Genomic DNA, 22,382 nt, shown 5'->3' on the forward strand with positions numbered 1-22,382 from the left:
TTTATTCACAGTTTGTATACGTTCGTTTGTGTTGTCTCTGAAGAAGGCTCAAAAGTGAGCCGAAATATGTAAGCGCGTTTAGTAAAATAAAGAAGTTTTACGCTTTATATATATATATGGGTGTATTATTTGCGCGTCTTCTGCGCCTGACTCCTATTGCCCTTATTCTTTCCAATTTCTTTTGATTTATGAGGAGTCTGTGTTAGTTTGATTTGTTATACGGATAATATTTTTAAAAAATATAACTGTTCATTTAAAATAGTTTATTGCAATGTCTTTTGTCTTTGTTGCTTAAAATAGTCTTGTCTGAAATTTTCATTCATAATTTGTCCGATTTTTGTTCTAATCCATACAGGTGGCATTAGGGTGATGAACTTTTGAATACTGTGAGGCCAGTAACCAGTACTGCTGTCCATTTTACCCAGAGTGGCAATAGCATTTTTTGCATAAGTTGTAGCATCAGGTACAAATATACTTGAAACCTGCAGTTTTAAATAAAACGTATATACATTAAAATTGTTTTAATAATCACATGAAAATACAAACGTATTACACAAAAATAACGTATTATTATTCTAAAGTTTGAAGTAATACACGAAAAGAACGGTTTTGCTGAAGTATTTAAAACTTTAGCTATATAGATATAAATTTGAAAATAATTTTGTTAGACAATCAAAATAATTATGTAGAACGCTCAAACTGATTGTTAAAATATTAAAACTTTTTGCAGCTATTGCTTATCATCATATTTGAGCGTTTTACATCATTATATTGGTTCATAACAGAAAAAATAGATATCACATAAAGTGTTTCTTATAGATTTTTGAATGGTGAAAATGATATTGAAAGCCAGATTTCCAAAATAATTGATCTTTAATGTATAAAACATTTAACATTTATTTTCGTAAAAAAAATTAATGTTATCTTGAAATTCTGATCAGAAGTTATGAATGTATTCCCTTCATCCCCTATACACAGAAAAATACGTACAGCTGTACGCAAATAATAATTACTATTTAAAAAATTACTATTTAAAATTATTATTTAAAAAATTCATATATCCGCAAATCACAAGTTCATCAAATTTATTCTGAAATTTGAATCCTAGTAAGTTTAATACTCCAATTTATAAAAACTCCAATTTAAAATTATTAAATTGAAATAAATTCGATTTGCTTATCATATAAAAAGTTGTTTCTTCAGTTTTATAATATATATATATATTCTTAAAAAAAGATAAATTCTTGTTTTAAGTTCATAATAATGAGTTTTACTAGAATTTGTAACAAGTACATTTTAAGATCATTATCAAAAAAATATTCTTTGTCAAAAACCGTTCTTTTCATATAAAATACGGTAAACTAAAATATAAAATTAACGTGCAACAAATTGATTTATTAAAAATAAGCTTTAAGAATTCTAACTCTTTCAATAATTCACGGAATCATTATAAGTAATATTATTTTAACCCCTTCGCTAGCATTGACGCCACATGACGTCCAGAAAAAGACGTGCCCCAGTGGGCATTGACGTCATTTGGCGTCAAAGTGGTTTTTCTTCGAAATGAATGAACGAATTTGATTCAAACTATGTATATAAAGGTTTTTGGGGTCGCTGATTACGATTTTGAAATCAAAAATATAAAATTCAAAATGGCGAATCTAATATGGCGGACTGAAATTTAAAAAATCTAAATTCTTTTTAGAACGTTTTGAAAATTGGCTTACGGGGGTTTTCGAGGATGCTGATTTCGATTCTGAAGTCAGAATTGTAAAATTCAAAATGGTGGATCCATTATGAAACTTCTTCAATATGAAACGGACTTCAATTTGAAAAAATTCACATTCTTGTTAAAACGTTTTGAAATTTGACTTACGGGGGTTTTCGAGGTTTATGATTTCGATTTTTAATGTCAAAATTAGAAAATAAAAAATTATAACATTAAACTAAAATCTGTCACATTTCAGTTTTCACCTACGACATTAGCGTGTGTGTGTCAGCACCCTTGAAAACCTCCATAAGTCAAATTTTAAAATGTTTTAAAAAGAACGTGAATTTTTTCAAATTAAGGTCTGCCATATTGGATCCGCCATTTTGAATTTCTTAATTTTGACCTCAAAATCGGAATTAGCACTCTAAAAACCCCCTATATATATAAATACCAAGTGCGAAAAAAAAATTCAAAACTTTTTTCTGCCCACCGGGGCACAAATTGTGGAAATGAACGTGCCAGCGAAGGGGTTAATAATATTCTAATAAGTTTCGATACCTGAAGCCTAGAGCTAAATGCGTTCATTTTGGTATTGACGAAAAGAGGCGACAGGTGTTGAACAGTTACGCCGAATCTGGAGTATTCCGCCCTGAGAGCATCGGAGAAACTCTTCACATATGCTTTCGTAGCGGCGTATACCGTCATCAACGGCAGCGGCTGAAACTCAGATCCGGAGGAGACGTTGACAATCGCTCCTTGTCTGCGTTTTTGCATCTGCCCGATAACCAACCGCGTCATTAACGTAGTGGCGCCCACATTTACATTGATAATGTCCCACAGTTCCTTCTCGGGTACCTCTCCGACATACATGGGATACTCGTATTGCTTACCTACATTGTTCACTTAAAACAAAAATCGTTTAATATATCGTATCCATATAGAAACGTCATTTAATGTTGCATATTTGGAGATCGATGCTAAATTAATTTAGGTATGTATTAATTTATGTACCCTTGACTTGTGTATTATCACGTTATGCATTATCTATACTCTTTGTTCCATGGGAGAATGACCTCTGATAATAAAGCGAGCAGAACATTGAAGCGTCGCGACATTAAGTGACAAATGCATTTTAAATGTTAGTCAGACAAAAAGACCACTTAAGACGAGAATAAAAGAACATAAAAATAATTTTTAATTGCTAATGTTTCGTGAATCTTGCCGTTCACTTCATCAGGGGCAGCGAGGAGCACACTGATACTCACAATCAGCAAAACTGTGCGCTCCTCGCCTCAGTCAAATTTCTTTACAAAAACATTGATTTTTAAAATAATCCCTTTTAGTTAGAAAAATAGAAAAATCAATTTTTCGCAAAATAAATCAGTTTAAAATCGCAATTTTTTCTTTTTAATGTAAATTACTTTGGTTTTAATTACAGATACGAGTTTGATTTCCTAGAATACTATTATAGGTCTGGTTTCACACCTTTAAAATTATGAAACAATCTTCGTTAGTATTTTTCATGGATTTAAATTTTTTATCATTTTGACTACATAAATCGTTTATTTTTTTTACTTTGACAATTATATTGATTTAAATATCACTAGGACTTAATACTTTTTCGCCTAAGATTGAAGAAATGGTTATACTATCAAAGTTGGGTATGTCAATGTTTTTTTTTCACTAAATTAAGTTAAAGTTAATGGCTTATAAAATAAATGTAGTTAAATTTAATGTGAATTAAAATAAATGTAGTTATTAAAAGTTGCTCCCTAATAGCACAGGGACGTTCTATGGACATGAACGTAATAACTATTTCTCTCTCAATTTACGTTTTTTAATGTGCTAAACGTGACATCCTTCCCGGAAAAAAATGAAGAAGATTTCACTATATATATGTAGATCTCATTAGATCTAAAAAAAGATCTTAAGAGATCTTCATTTTGACCTGATCAAAGTAGATCGATGTAGATATACTTTGATCTATTTATATCCTAATATATAAACATTTATCTCATTAGATATAATATATTTTTAAGCTTTAAAATGCGTGATTAAAAACACTTCTGAGATTTTTTTTCGTCAAGATACTTAACTTTTCGTGAAATGCGACAAAATTGCAATTGTGCCTTACTGCCTTATACCTTCGGCCTGATTGTAGATCTATTTTGATATTATTATATCTCTGTAGATCTCTGTAGATATGTACGCCAATTTTTATCAGATTACACTTGTACATATATACCTATATCTTCTTTGATATTATTATATCTCTGTAGATCTAATATTTATTATATTTAGTTTCATTGTATAAAGTTAAATATTCATATATATCAATATATTCTCGTAAATCTACAATATGCTTTCTTTATATTCAATATAGCATTTTATTTATATCGCAGATTATCTATTAAGATCTTAATGGATATAACATCAATCATGTGCCAAACTAGATTTCTGAAGATCTGATTATATTTAAAAATTCTCATCAGATACAATTTGATCTTATTTGATCTAATTTGATCCATATATATATGAAATCTTCTTCATTTTTTCCCGGGTTACGAAGTTTTATTAAAGTTAAAAGTAACTTATAGGTTAAGTTAAAAATTAATTCATTTAAAATTAACTGAATTAAGTTAAAAAAGTTATTAACTTTTAACTTTTTATTTAACTTTTAACTTATATATATTAACTTATAATTACTAATACTACATCTTTTAATTACCTTATAATTACCAATATCTTATAATTACCAATACTACATCTTTTTAAGGGGATCCTAAAGCCGCCTGTATTACCGCCTAAATCATGTAATTTTTGTATAACAAATACTTTTTTTCTCTTTCACAGATTCGAAAATCCTTTTTCAGAATTAAAATATACGCATTAATACGTGTTTGTGAGGTGGAGTTTATGCCGAGACCGACCAAAAATTTCGAAATTGATATATTTTTTACCATTTCTTAATATAATATGGCGTCTCAAGCTGTCAAGTCGTGACAACATTTGCTTGATACAAAAGTTTTGCAACTTATACTTATCGAAATATAGTGATTCACAAACACGTAATTTGCACGAACAAATAACATCGAGTTCTTAGAATTACACTTACAATTAGACGCTTTATCGCGACGAATTTGTCATACGAAAATTGACACGAACATGCGACTGCGTGTATCATAGGTTGCGTGAAATATTGGTGTGGTAGTATATAAAGACATGTCGGTGTGCTGGAAAAACAGCGACATCGAGTGACTTTGTCGGAGTTCGAGCTTCGCTTTAGGATCCCCTTAAAACAATGGACCACAATGTGCTTCTACCTTTTACAATTTTTCCCACTGGAAATTTCGATAAATTTTTAATGTTTGTTTATTTATTATGTTATGTATGTGTTTTAACTTTTGATATGACTTCTTAATAATATTTTTTCTCTATATGTTTATGTACTATTATTTATTACTTTCGTATTTATTTAACTATGTATACGGTCAGTTTTCTATGTTTACTCTGAGCATTACTGAGAAAAAATCTGTGAGTTCGAAACGTGTCTGTGCTTGTTCATTTGTTATAATAGTGAATAAAATTTAATATTTGTGTCATATTTATTTTATTACTTGTTTTGGCCATTTACCTTATATATATATAATACATTGTATATATATATATATATTGCGTTGCATATATTACGAACTAAACTTTCATATATGTATTTTTAATATTAAATAACAAATTATGCATGTTAATTACGTATAATTATGTATACAGTGTTTTTAAAAATTTAGTTTTTTTAATTCAGTAAACCTGTTTGTATTGACGTTGTGCTACAGGATCTCATTATATTTATTTTTAGAAAGAAATCAGACGGTGAGAGAATCGAGCTCTTGTTCATGTTGTTTTTCAATCAAAAGATTATTCAATCTTTCATCACTTAATTATTTATAAAAATAATACAAATAGTGATCATTCATGAAAACGTAAATTAAGAGAGAAATAGCTATTACTTAATTACTTTCTTAATCTTTGATTTTCCACATTTCTTAAGTAATAATTATTTAATATATAATATAAGCTCTTTTTTTTAAATATAAGTTTTATAACTTTATGGTTCCAAACCCAATACTTCTAAACTAGATGATTAACTACGTACTTTGCTCTTGTTATATATGGGCGAGTTGGTGTGCGGGTGATAGTGAGTTCTCAGCAAGAAACACAGTGTAATCAGTAAATCATTCTTATTGTTTGTCAATGTTAAACAGAGACATGATCACTGTTACACTATATATATTACATTTATGTCTTTTGCTGGAAAATACTAACAAGGGAAGTTTCACAACCGCCCGGAATCGATTTGATTCTCCATGAAATATGTTGTTAAACATGAAAATCTAAGAGATACGTATTTTTTTATACGTGCACTAACTCATGTTTAAGGGGTGAAACATCTCTTTGAAAAAAACGGTATTTCTATTTCGAGCCGAATACCGTCGCAAGTATAAAAGTTGGAAAAAAAATTTTTAAACAAAAGTTATACGGTTTCAAGAGTATTTCAAAAAAATATTGTGAAGAAAAAAAATTTTTTTAATTTTTTTTATTTAATAATTATTAACAAAAAAATTAAAAAAAAAATTTTTTCTTCACATCATTGAAGTTTAAGGCGTGAAACACCCCTTTGACATGAGTTAAGGCACGTATAAAAAATACGTGTCTCTTAGATTTTTGTATTTAACAACATATTTTATAGAGAATCAAATCGGTTCCGGACATCAGTTTTGAAACTTCTCTTGTAAACATCAATAATGAAGGCTACGCGCAAATAGCAAATATCAGTTGCTATTGGCACTTTATGAATGCATAAATAAATATGGCCAGTAACTACCCAAACAGTATGTAATAGAGAACTTATGGCTGAGATAACTTAATCATCAAAAGTGTCGGAAGTCAGTATTACTGATTTACTGTCAAGCTAGTAACTTAAATCGTGTAAATAACAAAGGTCAGTAAGAACCGAGTAGGTGATCATACAGTTTGAAGGATAGCTATTCTTTTATTGGCAAGTTAACTGCTCGCACTATGTAAACCAGGACCAATAGCTGATTTATATATTTGTGCGGGTCAATTTAAGAGCCAATAGCTGATCTATCTATATGGTGGGAGAAGGTCAGTAGATAGTAGAACAAAAATATTTGAAGTAGCTGGCCTTGCCAGATGCTAACTAACCTTGCATGGTCAGTAAGCTCGACTAATTCATTTACACGAAGCCAGTATGATCTTTAACTACTGATGTTATCAACTCGTATGTCAATTAACTCGTATCATGTAAACTGGGCATTAAGATCTCTATTACGTACTATTTCGACAGCTACCGGTTCATATTGACTTGTGCATTCATAATAGGCGAATAGCTGATTTATATATTTATGCGTGGTGATCAGAGAAGGCTAGTAGATAGTAAAATAACAATATTTGAAGTAGCTGGCTTTACTAAATATTGCTAAATTCACACGATCAGTAAATTGGTCAATCTATTTACATGAAGCTAATATCTGATATCTTCAGCTGACGTTATTAGGCCTGTTATTTTTGGCTGAACTTCTGCACCAGTTCACTTCCTGGAGAGATAAGGAAGAAAGATGAACTGGTGCAAAAGTTCAGCCAAAAAGAACAGGCCTTATAACTCGCATATATATCAAGTCGCACCGTATAAATCGGGATTAGACACGTAATTTTATTATATTATCTATTATATGATTTTTATAAGCATTACTTTAGTAAAACAATATTTTTGTTGACGACAAGTTATATCACTTTCAAAATAATAGATTGTAAAAAATTGACTTATATTGACTTTTAATTGACCAAATTTATGTTTAGATTTCAATTGAAGTAAACTAGTTTAAAATATAATTATAAAATACAAATTGTAATAATAGTAACAATAAAAAAATAGTATTACATGTCAAATTACGTCTATTTAATATAAATACAAAAAAATATTAATAATATTAATAATTAATAATTTTTGAGAAAAATAGAGCTATCATTTACAGCATATAGATGACATTGTAATATTACTAATAATACCTTAATTGAATAATATAGCCTAAAGCCGTTTACACATTTGAATATTTTTACTCGCACGAATGGTTTGCTGGAACTTTGTTCAAGGTTGGATATACGCGATTTAAAATAATTTGTTGTCTATCGATACTACTTATATTACTTAAAAGAAACATTTACATATGCAAGTCTGCTAAAGGTCACTAATTGAAAAGGATTTCAATTAGATCGTCAATAGAGATCTGTCAATAGAGATCAAAACTATTTTTGGAAATTGCAAAGTATATTCAAGCAGAACAATAACGTTAAATGATCACGATAATATTAAAATAACATTAAAATGAGTCTTAACTAAATAAAAAGTGACTTTTAATAATCATATTAGAGTTGTTTTAATGTTATTTTTAAATAAGCTAAAACTTTTTTTCAAAATTAGACTTATACTTAAAAAAAACCAGCTCATACATGGATTTTTAGTTATTTCTTTCTAATCTTATGTTAGCAATGAACTAAGGTAAACGTCCCAATGACCGGACATGTACCTATGTCCGGACACTTACACATAATTTATTATTATTAATCTCAAATGCTTTTTTTATTACAATATTATAATTTAGTTATATTTAAAAATTACAATTAAATTACAATATTATATTTAAAAAAGCATTTGGGATTAATAATAATAAATTTTGTGTAAGTGTCCAGACATAGATACATGTCTGATCACTGGGATATTTACAGCTACTAAATTATTACAGTGAAAATAATAATCAATTTAATTACCTAATATGCCAACGGATATATCTTGCAAAAGAGAATGGATTTTGGTAAAAGCATTTTCTCCTTCGGCGAAATCTGCCGCAAGAATCCTCACTTTGATTTTTGGATTTATTAACAGCATCTCGTCTTTTGTGCGTTTAAGTTTTTCTAAGTTTCTGCTGATTAATATAAGATTCATGTTTCTTGCTGCTAATTCCTTAGCATAAGCTTTACCAATACCGTCAGTCGACCCAGTGACAACTAAAATGTTTATGATTATTTTTAAAATAAACATAATTTAAAAGTTTATAAATAGATAAATAAGATTACCGAGAATTAAAAATTATTTAAAAAATAAAGGAAATGGTTTGTAGAAATCGCGTTGTAAACGATATGCTTATTTTTCATATAACGATATTTAATACGTAATAACTTAAGATTATATTGAATAGAAAAACATTTCAGCTAATTTTAATCTATCAAACTAGATTAAAGATATTAACGATATAAAGGTATATGCTCTTTTGCGCATTATAGTCTAGCTGTCATTGACCGTGATTCGTGTAAGATAGTTAATCATTCCTCCATTGAAGAATGATCCCATGCCAGAGTTAGAAGGCTGAATAGCACGAATTGATAGAGTGCATATCAAAGGAGCATCGAAGAAGATGTATATATATTCGAAAAGATAGTAAATATCAGATTATAAATAGTAAGAAAGGTTAAACGACAAGTCAGAAATTAAAATATTACACAACAGTAATATACATAGTATTTTACTCGTACGTGAAAGACTAAGAAAGATTAAACTGTGATTCAGAAATTAAAATGGTATCACACAAGAATAAAATGCATACAGTTAATCAAAGATTGAAATTGAAAGTTTTAGAACTAACAGAGTAAATATATGTCAAACGTTGCCACGTCAGAAACTAAAATATTTACATATAGTTTCTGACTTGGCAACGTTTGATACATTTACTCTGTCAGTTCTTGAACTTTCAATTTCTATCTTTGATTACTGTATGTATTTTATCTTATAATATCATATTTTATCTTATAATATCTTATAATCTCGGGTGATATTACTTTAATTTCTGCATCGTAGTTTAATCTTTCTTACTATTTGTAATCTGAACCTTGCACTGCATTTACTACCTTACCTCTTTTCGAATATGTATATCTTCTATGCTTCTTTGAGATGCATTCAATTAATTTATGTCGTCCAGTTTCCTAACTGGCATGGGATTACTCTCCAATGGAGGAATAATTGACTATTTCACATGGACTTTGATGGCATAGTGGCTACGTTTACACCGTGCATTTAGGCCGCGACCTATACAATAGATGTCCTTGTTTATCCTGTAGGTTAAACAAAGATATCTATCGTAAAGGTCGCGGACTAAGCGCACGGTGTAAACGTAGCCAGTGTAATTTAGACCACACCTCTTTTTATTAGCTTTAGCTGATGATGGCTTAAAATTAACCAATATAATTTTTCTTTTTAATGTGATCTTGAATTATATTATTAAACTTCATTATATAAAAAAATATACGTACTGTTTACAGTTCCGATTCCAATTAGTCTATTTCCTTTATTTTTTAAAATAATATTTAAACATAATTTACTTTTATATTGTAATTAATATAAATTTCTATATAGTTATTTTTTACGAAACGTTCATTGTTTTTTTTTGTCTTGCAAATGTCCGTACAAAATGATAAAATAAAATATCACAGTTAATAATCAAAGATTTTTCAATAATTTAAATGATATTTGTAAATTAAATAATATTTATCAGGTTAATTAAAATTTAAGAGACATATAATTTCTTTTTGGACTTACCTGCCCATTCGCCGAACTTTGTTCGCAGATCGATTGCCTTCTTATTGTATATTTGCATAATAATTTCCCATAGAACACGCAGAAATCTTGTAACAGGACCAAGTAGAATCCAAAAACAAATTAAAGTAACTAACAGCCAAAATGCTATTGTTATTAACATTTTTTTCGTTATTTCGCGCTCTTCGTAATTATCTGAAAAAGAAAAATATTTATGTTAAAGATCACAAAAAAATAGTTTCCTTTAATTTTTTATTACAAAAATGTCGTTATTTCTTCGACGTATTTTTGTCGAGAGATATTTATAGAATTGGAGGATATATAAATTCATACCAAAATGTTATTAAAGTCCAGCTCAGACCAATAAGATCTTCTGGTCTTTTTGTTACTTATCATGTATTCACATAATGGTCTTATAATATTTTGTGCTTACAAGATGTTTGTTTATAATTATTTGCTTGTAATTCTAGAATTATTTATGTGATAAAAAGAAACGTATTAAATTAAACTTTCCTTAATTTTAATTAATGTTTTTACTGAAAGCTCTGTGTGATCATACATTTTTTCACAACTTTAATTTCACGTAAATATGATGTCACAATTGAGAAAACATTTGCGAGAATCTCAAGGCTTTAACACGTGAAAGTGTATTACTTAATCGCGCCAAATATTTCGGTAACGCAACAAAAGTGATTGGTCGCTTCTTTCGAAGATATTTCTTACCAAACACTTTGTTTCGTCCCTTATCTTTTATCCACCCTCACTTTTATTTATGTTTTCGATACCGGCACGGTGAGAGATGTTCGAGGAATGAAAGCCGAGGCAAGACTAAACCGTCATCTCGCTCGGGTGATTGTACTGAAGGCCAAGTCGAGAAGTCATGGCACTTTCTCCTTTTGCTGAAATTCTCGTGGCTCCATGTAGAATTTTTCGTGTTTTTAGATTAAACGAAAGATCTCAACTTTTGCGTAATCGAATATGTATTATATATATCGTAAGCAAATTATTACGTCAAGTTAGAAGCTGCAATTATTTATCACGTAACTATTTATCTATTGTTTGTTATTTTTTATTCTACTTCAACAGAGTTGCTGCATGTTGATCGATTCGCGGATGACATGATGAAAAGTTACGTAAAAGAAATGACATTTTAGAAAATATTGGCACGTAAATACCTTCATACAATGAGAGAGTTATAAGATTACTACTTGCAACAAGATTACAACAAACAAATTTTTAGTTTATACACTGAACCAAAACTGTACGTAGATACAATAAAATATTCATTGAATTATGAAAAAATAATGAAAATTGGTCCAATGAATTCTCATAATGATTTAGATTATAAAACTATTCCTAGAATTCATTGCAAGAATGAATATATAATTGTATAAATGAATCCAGTTATTGTATCAATGAATTAACTACATTAAGTCGGACATTAAGTCGGACATTGATTAACGATCATTCATTGGACCAAAAATGAACAAAATTTTTTTTAGTATACATATATATATGGATTTTACGTAAAATTTAGAGATTGGTTTTATTAATTAATTAATTCTGTTCTTTAATTATACCATGATTATATTTCTAAACATATTTTATACAGGGCCGTGCAAAGAGGGGCGTTGGATATTCTGCACTAAAGCCGTCAGTATAAACGGACTTCGAAAAATTTAAATATAACTATTTTTTATTGTCTCGGTAGTCTAATGGCTTAGGACGCTCGTACGAAATATAATACAAGCGATCCGGGTTCGACTTCTGACTGAGGTAATATTTTTCGCAATAAATTTAATTACAGTTTTTTCAGCATATTAACATCTTTAGAACATGATGCTTGATTGAGCATCGAAATTGTTAAAAATTAATTTAATTCATGAGATTACTGCAGTAGTTTAATTGCGTTTATAGTCTGGAAAAAATTCAGCGCACAGTTCAAAGACAAAATATGATATAATATGCAAGTACATATATACTATATTTAGTGATTCAAGATTGAATTATTTAAGCATTAAAGATCTAGCTTCAATCGTTTAGGCTGCTTAATTACTAATTGACTGTGTTCTTACATATGCGGTCTAAAATAAAGATTATTATTTTGTATTGTTTCCGTCCAAATTAATTTCATATTTAAATTATAATCATAAAGTAATAATTTAAATATAATTAAATATGGTAAAAGTATCGATTAGGGGACCAAGCTCCAATGACCTTGACCTTGATATACCATATATTGTCAAGGTCCCTGAGTGACTTCCAACAAGTTTTAGTCGTCGCTCGTCCTTCGTTAAAAAGTTATTAACAAAAAAATTTGAAAAAATAACGTATAAGTATATATGTTATGAAGGTAACCAAAATATGTATAGGGCATCTTTTTTTTTATTTGACTAATAAAGAAATAAACTAAATACAAATTTGTTTCATAAGAAATTATGCATTTTAAGCCATATATGTTACAGCATATTTTTGCATATTTCACACATAAGAGTATATTTTTGCATGTTTCGCCCACACATGCACAGTATTTACATATTTTTTATCTATTTTTATTATATGTATATTTCATATCGTTTTCTAATTTAAGTTTATAATTACGTTATTATAAGCAAAGAACTTAATAACTTTTTAACGAAGGACGAGCGACGGCTAAAACTTTGTTGGAGGTCACTCAGGGTCATGACCTTGACAACATATGTCAAGGTCATTGGAGCTTGGTTCCCTAATCGATACTTTTACCTTAGGTATTTATTATTTCATTACTGAATATTGTAATCGAACAACTTTTATATTTGACTGTGATAAGATGGTACATGTAATCTGGCAACAGTTGCCTTACAGCGATCGTTAGGCAATCTAACAAGCAGTTATTATTTGAATACATTGACGTTATTTAAATTTTTATGCAGTGAGTAATGAAGAGATAAAGAGATCAGTGATAAATGATTTTTTATTACTTTTTAGTGATAAATTATTGAAATTATTCTATTATCTATTTTAAGTCTTTCGCTGCGTACAGTATGCATATACACACACAACATATACACATATATATTCTGAGAAAATAACCGCTTATTTATAAAAAGTATGTATGTATGTATGTATATATGCTAGCTAAATTCATAAACAGGTAAAGGTCTCATCCTCGCATTTATACTTGGGCCCTAAAAATCTTTTGTACAGCACTGATATTATGTCTCGTGTGTTTTTAATTTATTATTAGTCTCTTGTCAAATTACTATTAGTTTTTTAATCCTTTTTTTATGTTACATCGCTACGAGTTAATCTTCTGACTAATTTCACTTGTATTGAAGTTAAGAGACTTTTGTAGTCACAATGCGGATTGTTGTAGCAGAAGCAATTTAGTTAACGATTCCGACATTCATTCGCGATTACATGTTACTGGCTAATGATAAAACTCGTTGACCCTGATTGTGAGTTGATATAATCCTTTTTTAAAGAGGCCACTTTTACAAGCATAGTTGACCGCAATGTCTGACCTACAATTTAATCAGCGGAAACTAATAAATAACTATTACGCAAATAACTATTTTGCAATTAATAATGACAGTTGCAAAATTATTTTTCATATATAATCATACATCAAATTATAATAAAGATATATATATATATAATTATGTATAATCCATTATATAGTTATACATAATTTTATAATAATATCCTATCTAACCTTATATACAAGGTGTTAAAAAAACACATTCAACATTTACAAACACTATATATGGTAGATAGTATATACCATACTGAGTGAGTAAAAAAGCCTTATTAAACATACCAAAAACATAATCGAAAACTCAATCGTTTCTGAAATATAAACAACTTTTATATGTTAATATGATAATTGACTTATTATCTTCTACGTATCGCATACTCTATTTCATTCATTTCTCTCTCTCTTCACGTCGTAGGGTGCTATTTCATTTATGCGTTTTTGTCGAACGACAAATTTTTTAAGCCTGTTGAGTGGATAGAGAGATCCGAGAATTTGCATATTTGTCGTACGACAAAAACGGATAAATGAAATATCACCCTATGACGTGAAGAGAGAGAAATTGAGATAAGTAGCACACTGATAGTAGCCTGTTTAGCAAAATTACAGGTTCAATGAGGTGAACCACTCTCATAAATGCCTATCCAATCATAATCGCTGGTTGATGCCAACTTACTGATTCCCAGTGAAATTTTTCATTATAAAGTGTATTTATTTTATGAAGTGTATGTGTAGTTTATAATAAATAAATAACGTATGTATTCATAGGTTTTGTGTTCTAAAATAAGAAGTCACTTCAGCGATAGATATTTTTTTTTTATATTTAGTCTTAATTTCTATTTAACAAAAATGTCAAGAAAATGATTAATTTATTATTATGCAAGCAAATTATATTTTAAATTAAATTCTAGTGAACTCCATCTGTCAATGAGATTAATTAAAAAACGTAATTTTGTTACTTTTGTAAAGTTTAATTTACAAAAAGTTTATTTTTTTCAATAACTTAATAAAAATATATTAATCAAATTTTTTGAAATTTTTTAAGAACAAAATCGATTTCGAATTAAAGAAGATCTTAATTTACTGTAAAAAGAATTATCAGTAATCTAGCTTTTGAACAATATGTATAATAGTTTTCGATATCTTTATCACAGATAGAGTATATAAATCAGTATTGCTGTTGCCATATTAAAGGAAAAAGGATTTATGGTAGGCTTTCTCGTACAAGTTACGTAACAAAAATTGCATCATATCGCATACGGTCATTTCGGTATACAGAAGAAAATCATTTTAAGAAAACCTTGTATATGATATAAGAGTGAAAGTAAAGTATATAAGCTATGTAATGAGATGGAACAGTCAATGAAGACCAAGAAAACTTAAGATATGGGTAAACAAGAAAGACAATGGAACATTCGATTCGATTATACAAACGTATTTGAAAGATCAAAGAGAAAAGGGTGTCCAATTTAACGTTCTACTTAATGAATTTCAATGAGTTTCAAGGCGTTGAATTCTGTGATCAGTTATAATTGAAATTGGTCATCGACAATATTTGGAAACACGGTAGTGTCTCGGCGCTAAGCCAAGCGCAGCGATAGGTATTTCGTGTTTCTCCAAGACGGCAGACGATTCGCCACTCGCGCGAGCTCATCAATTATACATTGTGTGATTTGATTTTGCGTCACGTGGCCTTTGGTTTCTACGAATATATATACACGAGCGGATTTAAGCTGAAAGTGGGGAAATCCGTGGATATGAACCTGAGTCGGAAGAGGATGGACCGATCCGGGGCGACCGAAAAGAGAACGAGAACGAAAGAGCAGAGGCGCGCGCAGCGTCTCTTTCACTTCACACACTGACACATCATCGTTTCGTTCTTGAGACCTAACGCGATCGCCGGCTTACGTTGATCGGCTGCTTGACCACTCGTGCTCTCCTTACGGTGCGCGGAATTCGCCGATGAGTTTCGCGTTGTCGAACGGGCAGTCAGTTCATTGTACTTTCTGTACAAGGTTTTAAAAAAGTGAAACAGAAGTGAGGATTCTTTCGTGAGAATTCCGTGACTCGAAGGAAAACTTTTTTTTGGAATGAGCGGATCGGCCGATTCATCGGGCCGCCGATAACTCGCCCTTGAAAGTTTAAAATCTTTATGAAGTTCTGGAGAAAGGTCGGTGCGCGCTTGACCGCGCGCTCCGAAGAATTTGCTCCGAAGGAATTGTACCGATTCTGACGCCTGTCTGGTCGTCTGCCACTTCACGAAGTGTGAGTCTGAAGGACTGGTCACTGAACGTTTGGTCTTTTGTATTTATATTCATATTTATATAAGCCTCATATTTATAAAAACACTCCTAGTGTGTAGAATGATAAAAAATAATAATACACTGAAAAAAATGTTTAGTTGAAAATGGACAAATCAAAATATTCTGATTATATCAATCAGAATTCCGGTTATCTCAACTATAATTTCAATAGATTCAACCAAAATTTTCTAGTTAATTCAATCAGAAAATTTTCTGGTTAAATCTACTAAAATTCTTATTCAGATAATCAAAATTCTGATTGATATAATCAGAATTTTCTGGTTTGTCCATTTTCAACCAAACATTTTTTTCAGTGTACGCGTTAAATAAATGTAATGGAATTACTGCGAATCGATTGCGATTAATCATCGCTTATGCAAAGTAATCTCATGACAACGAACTGACTTTATTATTGAGGAAACTTATGTGTCATCGTGAAAACAATTAATCTCGTTGACTGAAGGCGAGTTTGGAGAGTGCGTCATTTAGTCCTTATTTTAAGTCTAATTAACAATAAGGAGAGAATGATATAATAGTCATTCTCGCTGCAACGATTTGAATCTTTATTAGGAATCATAAATCTAATATGGCTTTGCGTAATTGCTTTAGGTTGAGTATATCATTAATGTACAGCATGCCACTGTCATTGTGATTTTAATTAAAATTCTTGTTGTGTAATGCGATATACAGCGCATAGAATTTTAAAATAATTATTCGTTGGAATATTTTTTAATTAAAACAATCTACAATGGAACGCTGTGGAATGCTGGATTTTGCTATCATTTTTTCATGCCTTAACTCGTTTTGCTGATTATTCTATGTTTTTTTATTCAATTCCGGTATACATGTCTACGTGAAATGTGATATTATGCGCGATTTATCCTGCATTTGTTTGATATATGCTTTTTTGAGATATCTATCAAATATCATTGATTACACTCCTATTTCCTCAGGTTTTGTTTGGTTGCGTATATTACGTCCCGCGTAGCACGATATTCAACGTGACTATAACTCAATGTAACTTTGCTATTTCACACGCGATTATTTGCATTTTTAAATATGAAGATCATCAGATATTTTATTGTTATCGACAATAATTTCGCGACTTGAGGAAAATACTAATAAAAATTGTCAATTTTTATTAAAAATCTATAGATTTTATAAATTATAAATTTTTATATTATAATAATTTATATATGTAATTACAATATAAATTATAATTACATAAATAATAATAATTATATATGATAATTCACTCAAACATGAAAAAATTATATTATAAATTATGATAATTTCAAATATGAATATATAGTAAAATATTACAATATAAATGGGAAATAAAATAAACATTTTTATTCAGTAAAAATGCAATCGCATTTAATTATAGTGAACATAATTATATTTTCTTAAATTCACTCGCTATTTTATGTGGTAATAATAACTAAAAATCAGCAATTAAACAGGGATACGAGCCATATATAATATCAAAATCATTTAATATCAAAAATAATAAAAAGTCAATATAGTATTACAAACAAACGTTTCAACCTCGATCGGGTCATTTTCAATGTACATAGAAAATCCAAGACTTCAATGAAAATACATATATATTAATTGCATTAAATCGCTCGATGTGCGCAGTCCAAAAATAAAAGCATCGTTTTATGAGGTAGAGTGAATACGTCTTACAATTTCATCTACAATATATATATCTTGATTTATCGTAGTGGTGTAAGTCCGACAATAAGAAAAATGCGCAATAAAACACTGAGTCACATCGGTAAAAAATAAGCCATAATACGTAAATCAAAAGAGCACATGTATACTTGACGATGTCAAGCGACGTTATGAGCTCTTGGATTTTCTATGTACATTGAAAATGACCCGATCGAGGTTGAAACGTTTGTTTGTAATACTATATTGACTTTTCATTATTTTTGTTATTAATATTAAATGATTTTGATATTATATATGGCTCGTATCCCTTTTTAATTGCTGATTTATTCTGATTGAGCCTTTATTATTGATTAATAACTAAAAAATATGTTAAGAAAAAACTAAAGATTTTCAAGCAGTGTGTATAACTGTTATTAATAACATAATTGATTATATTTGCATAATTAAAACAATTATAAATATATAGTTATTCCAAAAATGAATATAAATTATAGTTAAATTACAGTAATTGCAACCATTTTTATCTCTCAGTGTGTCTATTTATTTTCTTATCAAAATATTTGTAAAAAGCAATTATAGTTTCGTTATATTTAAAGGAGATCAAAATAACCAGTAGCTATTTTGAAAATAAATTATGCATTTTTATAACATAACTTTTATAAATATAACTATGCCTGTGCATACCACGAAGAGGAGACATTGTCTGCGTTGTGATATGATTGCACTTGCGCCACGACCGTAACATTGGCCTAGAAAGTTACATTGCGGTCCACTCTCCTATTGTCTGTATCAAAGAATAAAAAATGCGACGAGTAAATAATAAATATATAAATATAAAAGATTGAATAAAGGCTGCAAAAAAAGGAAAATCGATATTTTGTATAAAATTTTTCGATATTTTGTATGGAATTTTTAAATTATGTAAATAATTGAAATTTAAAAACTGAAAAAGTTGCTCGATTTTGCTCGGAAATATGTAATAATAATTATTCTATTTTGTGATATAATCGTTTTAACCTTATGAAAACTGATTGAAAACCGGTTTGAAAAGACTGTTATAAAAAATAAATGTCGACTAATATTTCTTTATTTTTTATTTTAAATACATTATGTTTTTAAGTTTACATTGAAACCGCTGTAATCATCTATACTTGCTAAGTGCTATACACATAATCAGTATATTATCTTTATGCGTCATTCCTATCTATAATTTTAATAAGAACCAGAACTAAGGATATTTCCAATTGAATTTTTTTTCATTTTTTTAAACAAATGATTATAAATAAATTTTTTTAACAAATGATGATAAATAATTAATTTTTTTTATTATTGTACACACATAAGTAACGTTGGTAACAACTATGTTGATAAATTTGATTAACTGTTATGTAATTAATGCATTTCGAATTACCATATTATTACCACCTTATTACAGTGCGAAGTTCTTAATCGATATTTCACGCAAGAATATTTTATAATAAATTAATAATCATAATTGATTTCTTGTCGTATATAATAGATATGTCTATTTAATTGAAAGTAGTATAAGAAAGCATAACGTTTAGTGTACAGGACCATCGTAATGGCGTTCCATTGGAATAGACAATTCCATGAAATGGGCCGTTCTTCTTGTTTTTTGTAGATTCAGAGTTTTACAATCTGTAAACGAAATTCTACAAGAGAGTCCAATGCTCGCAGTGGGTAAAGGAAAACGATGACAGGATGTCAAGCGTGGAGGACAATTTTATTCGTTGTTATATGGAAAATGATCGCAAACGCAAACACGAACATCGTGCAAGTTCGTTCAAATGACGAAGACAGGAAATTGTTCGAGCAGAACAAATACATTTATTCTTGGACAGGGCCAAATGCGTTGGCCAGGTCGGCCTTGGTCGAGAGACAGGAAAGGTTGCAATATAATTGCGAGCTTGAAGGTAGCGAGGTCGATACCGCGTTAAATCCAGAATTGTTCCGAAATATTCTTGTGGACGATTTGCACGAATTGCTTTATTGCTATGTACCAAAGGTATCAAAATTTATCGTCTTTTTATTAAGATTATCGAACAATGTCAATGTCATAATTTGTAAAGAGTCGCGTTGCGTGTTCTAAAGCGAAGCGATTTCATCTTTCAGGTGGCTTGCACAAATTGGAAGCGCGTACTAATGATTGCGACCGGAAAATGGTCTGGTAATGATCCTTTAGAAATACCGGCTGATCAAGCTCATTCCCCCGGTACTTTTCAACGATTGAACAATTACACTCTGCCCGAGATAGAGAAGAAATTGGCTACATACGACAAGTTAATTGTTGTGCGACATCCTCTGGAAAGGCTTCTATCGGCCTATCGAAATAAATTGGAGACCAAACACGAGAAAAGTGCGAGGTATTTCCAAACTCGCTTTGGCAAGAAAATCGTCAAGGTAAAAACAAGCTTTTTTAAATATAATAAAACTTCTATACCGCTTATCGTTTATAGGTCTTTAATCATAATTTGCGTATTATTCATCATATAATAATACCTATAAAATGACACATAATTTAATACTGTTCTCATTATTTTGCCCGAGGTTCTTTCTTCCTCTACCTATCGAATTATTTTAGTTATATCGCGAAGCCTACATATAAAAAGAAAATATTTGTTTGTTCAAACATTGTAAGATGTTAGATGTTTATTTGTACAGTAATTGAATCAAATTTAGAAATACCGTATAATTGCGCACTTAGAATATGACTATGATTAATTTCACGTGCGGGTTGTCCCACTTTTATCATATTAACCGTTAATGGCAAGTTCCGTATACAAACAGAGATAAATAGCTAAATATCGAAAACATCAAGTTACAAGTACCTAGCGATTTAACTGCATGACATTTTTGTAGAAGTACAGGCCGAACGCGACCGAGGAGTCTTTAAGGAACGGTGACGATGTGACGTTTCGCGAATTCGTTGATTTCGTTACCGACGACACCGAGAATGGAACTCGGAATGAACATTGGAGACCGATATATGATCTATGCCAACCATGCATAGTTAATTACAATCTCGTAAGCAAATACGAAAGCTTGGTCGAGGATGCCACGGAAGTTCTCGAACGGATAGGTGTCACATCCATAAAGTACGTAAATGCATTCATGACAACAAAATGAATAATATTGATAGATACATTTAGATTAGCAAAACATTTTATTACATATGATTACATAGTTTTCCAGCTAGATCACCAAGCAGTGAGCCGACATCGAGAAAATTGGACAGATACTACTCTACCTTGAGCTACAAACAGCTTCGCAAGTTAGCAGATTTATATAAATTAGATTTAAGGCTGTTTGACTACTCGTTGGAGGACGTGTTGGGATTTTCCTTGGCTTAATGGTGCTCGTTAATATTAACAGAAACAGATGTGCATACGTAATACGAGTAAAATGTGTGGCACATAAAAAAACGTAAAATATGACAAAATATGACAAAATGGCTTTTTGAGCTATTTTTATTTTGTTTAGATTAAACCTCGTACTACCTCGTATATAAATGTATAAAATATTTTTTAAATCAATTACTTATATTAAAAAAAACATGTATATTATATAATATACTTCGTTTCAATAGTTAAAGATGGCTTCTTTATTAAATCATTGCTCGACTTATTAACAAGAAATAAAAAATTTATTGTAAGATGTATGTATAGGTTTTAATACACACACACACACACACACACACATTAAAGAAATATAGTAAAATATGTAAATGTAAAATACGCGATTAAAATATGAATCGTTTTATAAATTGCGGAATATGAATTGTACGTATGTAAAGTTTTTTTACGTTATATAAAAAATTGCATATATCAAATTATTTCAAATTATTGTTATATATATTTATTATAATGCAGCACCGATCTTTCCAGTAATATTGCAACAAAATTGCAACGTTGCAGTAACATTGCAAATGTTGCAGCAATGTTGCTGCAAGCTTCTGCGCTGTATGGGATTATACATACATCATTAATCATTATATTTTATGATCAAAATATATTCATATATACACATATTCATAGATATACCACAGACTATTTATTTGAAGTTATGGCGTTTTAAATGTATAATAGTGCCTCTTGCCAAGAATTTAAGGATAGTGAAGCGAAAATAAAAGAATTGCTTTTGCCTGTGCCAAGAAAAAATCATTGTCAACTTCTTCCAAATTCAGTTTCGTAAAAGTCATAGGAAATGTATGTACGTCGAAACTTTTATATTGGTACGCAATTTATAGAACGAAACATTATCTTTTAGGATAATCTCTATTTATATGCGCACCTTGTGTACCGTGTCGTGAGTTAATCCGTAATAAAAGTTTCGCTTTCCTATTTTCGTAACGTGAGTTGTGTCATATCGTGTCCAAAGTTATTGCTTGCAAGCAGCCATATTTTCGTGCCTATGTAAATATTATTGTATCTTCATTGTACAGCGTAGAAAAAATTCCAGAGATCAGAAATTATGTAGTTACTAATCACATTAACT

The 22,382-nt window shown here is 29.7% G+C and overlaps 2 protein-coding genes across 2 annotated transcripts; one reads left to right on the forward strand and one right to left on the reverse strand.

The window, feature by feature from the left end:
* Positions 1 to 229: 229 nt before the first annotated feature.
* Positions 230 to 11,347, reverse strand: LOC108723739 (inactive hydroxysteroid dehydrogenase-like protein 1). Its single transcript, XM_018449679.1, has 5 exons — positions 11,097 to 11,347; positions 10,377 to 10,568; positions 8,555 to 8,791; positions 2,270 to 2,613; positions 230 to 482 (listed from the first exon to the last, which is right to left on the reverse strand). The coding sequence occupies exons 2-5, from the start codon at positions 10,534 to 10,536 to the stop codon at positions 264 to 266; spliced, it is 960 nt and encodes a 319-aa protein (XP_018305181.1). The 5' UTR covers positions 10,537 to 10,568; positions 11,097 to 11,347; the 3' UTR covers positions 230 to 263.
* Positions 11,348 to 15,757: 4,410 nt separating this feature from the next.
* Positions 15,758 to 21,325, forward strand: LOC108723742 (carbohydrate sulfotransferase 11). The gene is made up of 5 exons (XM_018449684.1): positions 15,758 to 16,152; positions 19,510 to 19,893; positions 20,001 to 20,288; positions 20,748 to 20,983; positions 21,073 to 21,325. Exons 2-5 carry the CDS (start codon positions 19,582 to 19,584, stop codon positions 21,236 to 21,238), a joined length of 1,002 nt encoding a protein of 333 aa, XP_018305186.1. The 5' UTR covers positions 15,758 to 16,152; positions 19,510 to 19,581; the 3' UTR covers positions 21,239 to 21,325.
* Positions 21,326 to 22,382: the final 1,057 nt, after the last annotated feature.

Source organism: Mycetomoellerius zeteki, unplaced genomic scaffold, assembly GCF_001594055.1.
Source record: "Mycetomoellerius zeteki isolate Tzet28-1 unplaced genomic scaffold, Tzet1.0 scaffold25, whole genome shotgun sequence".
NCBI lineage: Eukaryota > Metazoa > Arthropoda > Insecta > Hymenoptera > Formicidae > Mycetomoellerius > Mycetomoellerius zeteki.

Bases quoted from the DNA above. Each gene is read 5' to 3' on its own strand.
- LOC108723739 (XM_018449679.1), bottom strand. From the start codon at position 10,536: ATGTTAATAACAATAGCATTTTGGCTGTTAGTTACTTTAATTTGTTTT. The intron at 2,614-8,554 runs GTAATTAAATTG...TTTTGTTTTAAG, and splicing joins TATATCCGTTGGCATATTAG to TGAACAATGTAGGTAAGCAA. The intron at 483-2,269 runs GTATCGAAACTT...TTAAAACTGCAG, and splicing joins CATTTAGCTCTAGGCTTCAG to GTTTCAAGTATATTTGTACC.
- LOC108723742 (XM_018449684.1), top strand. From the start codon at position 19,582: ATGACAGGATGTCAAGCGTGGAGGACAATTTTATTCGTTGTTATATGG. The intron at 20,289-20,747 runs GTAAAAACAAGC...ACATTTTTGTAG, and splicing joins TTGGCAAGAAAATCGTCAAG to AAGTACAGGCCGAACGCGAC. The intron at 20,984-21,072 runs GTACGTAAATGC...ATGATTACATAG, and splicing joins ATAGGTGTCACATCCATAAA to TTTTCCAGCTAGATCACCAA.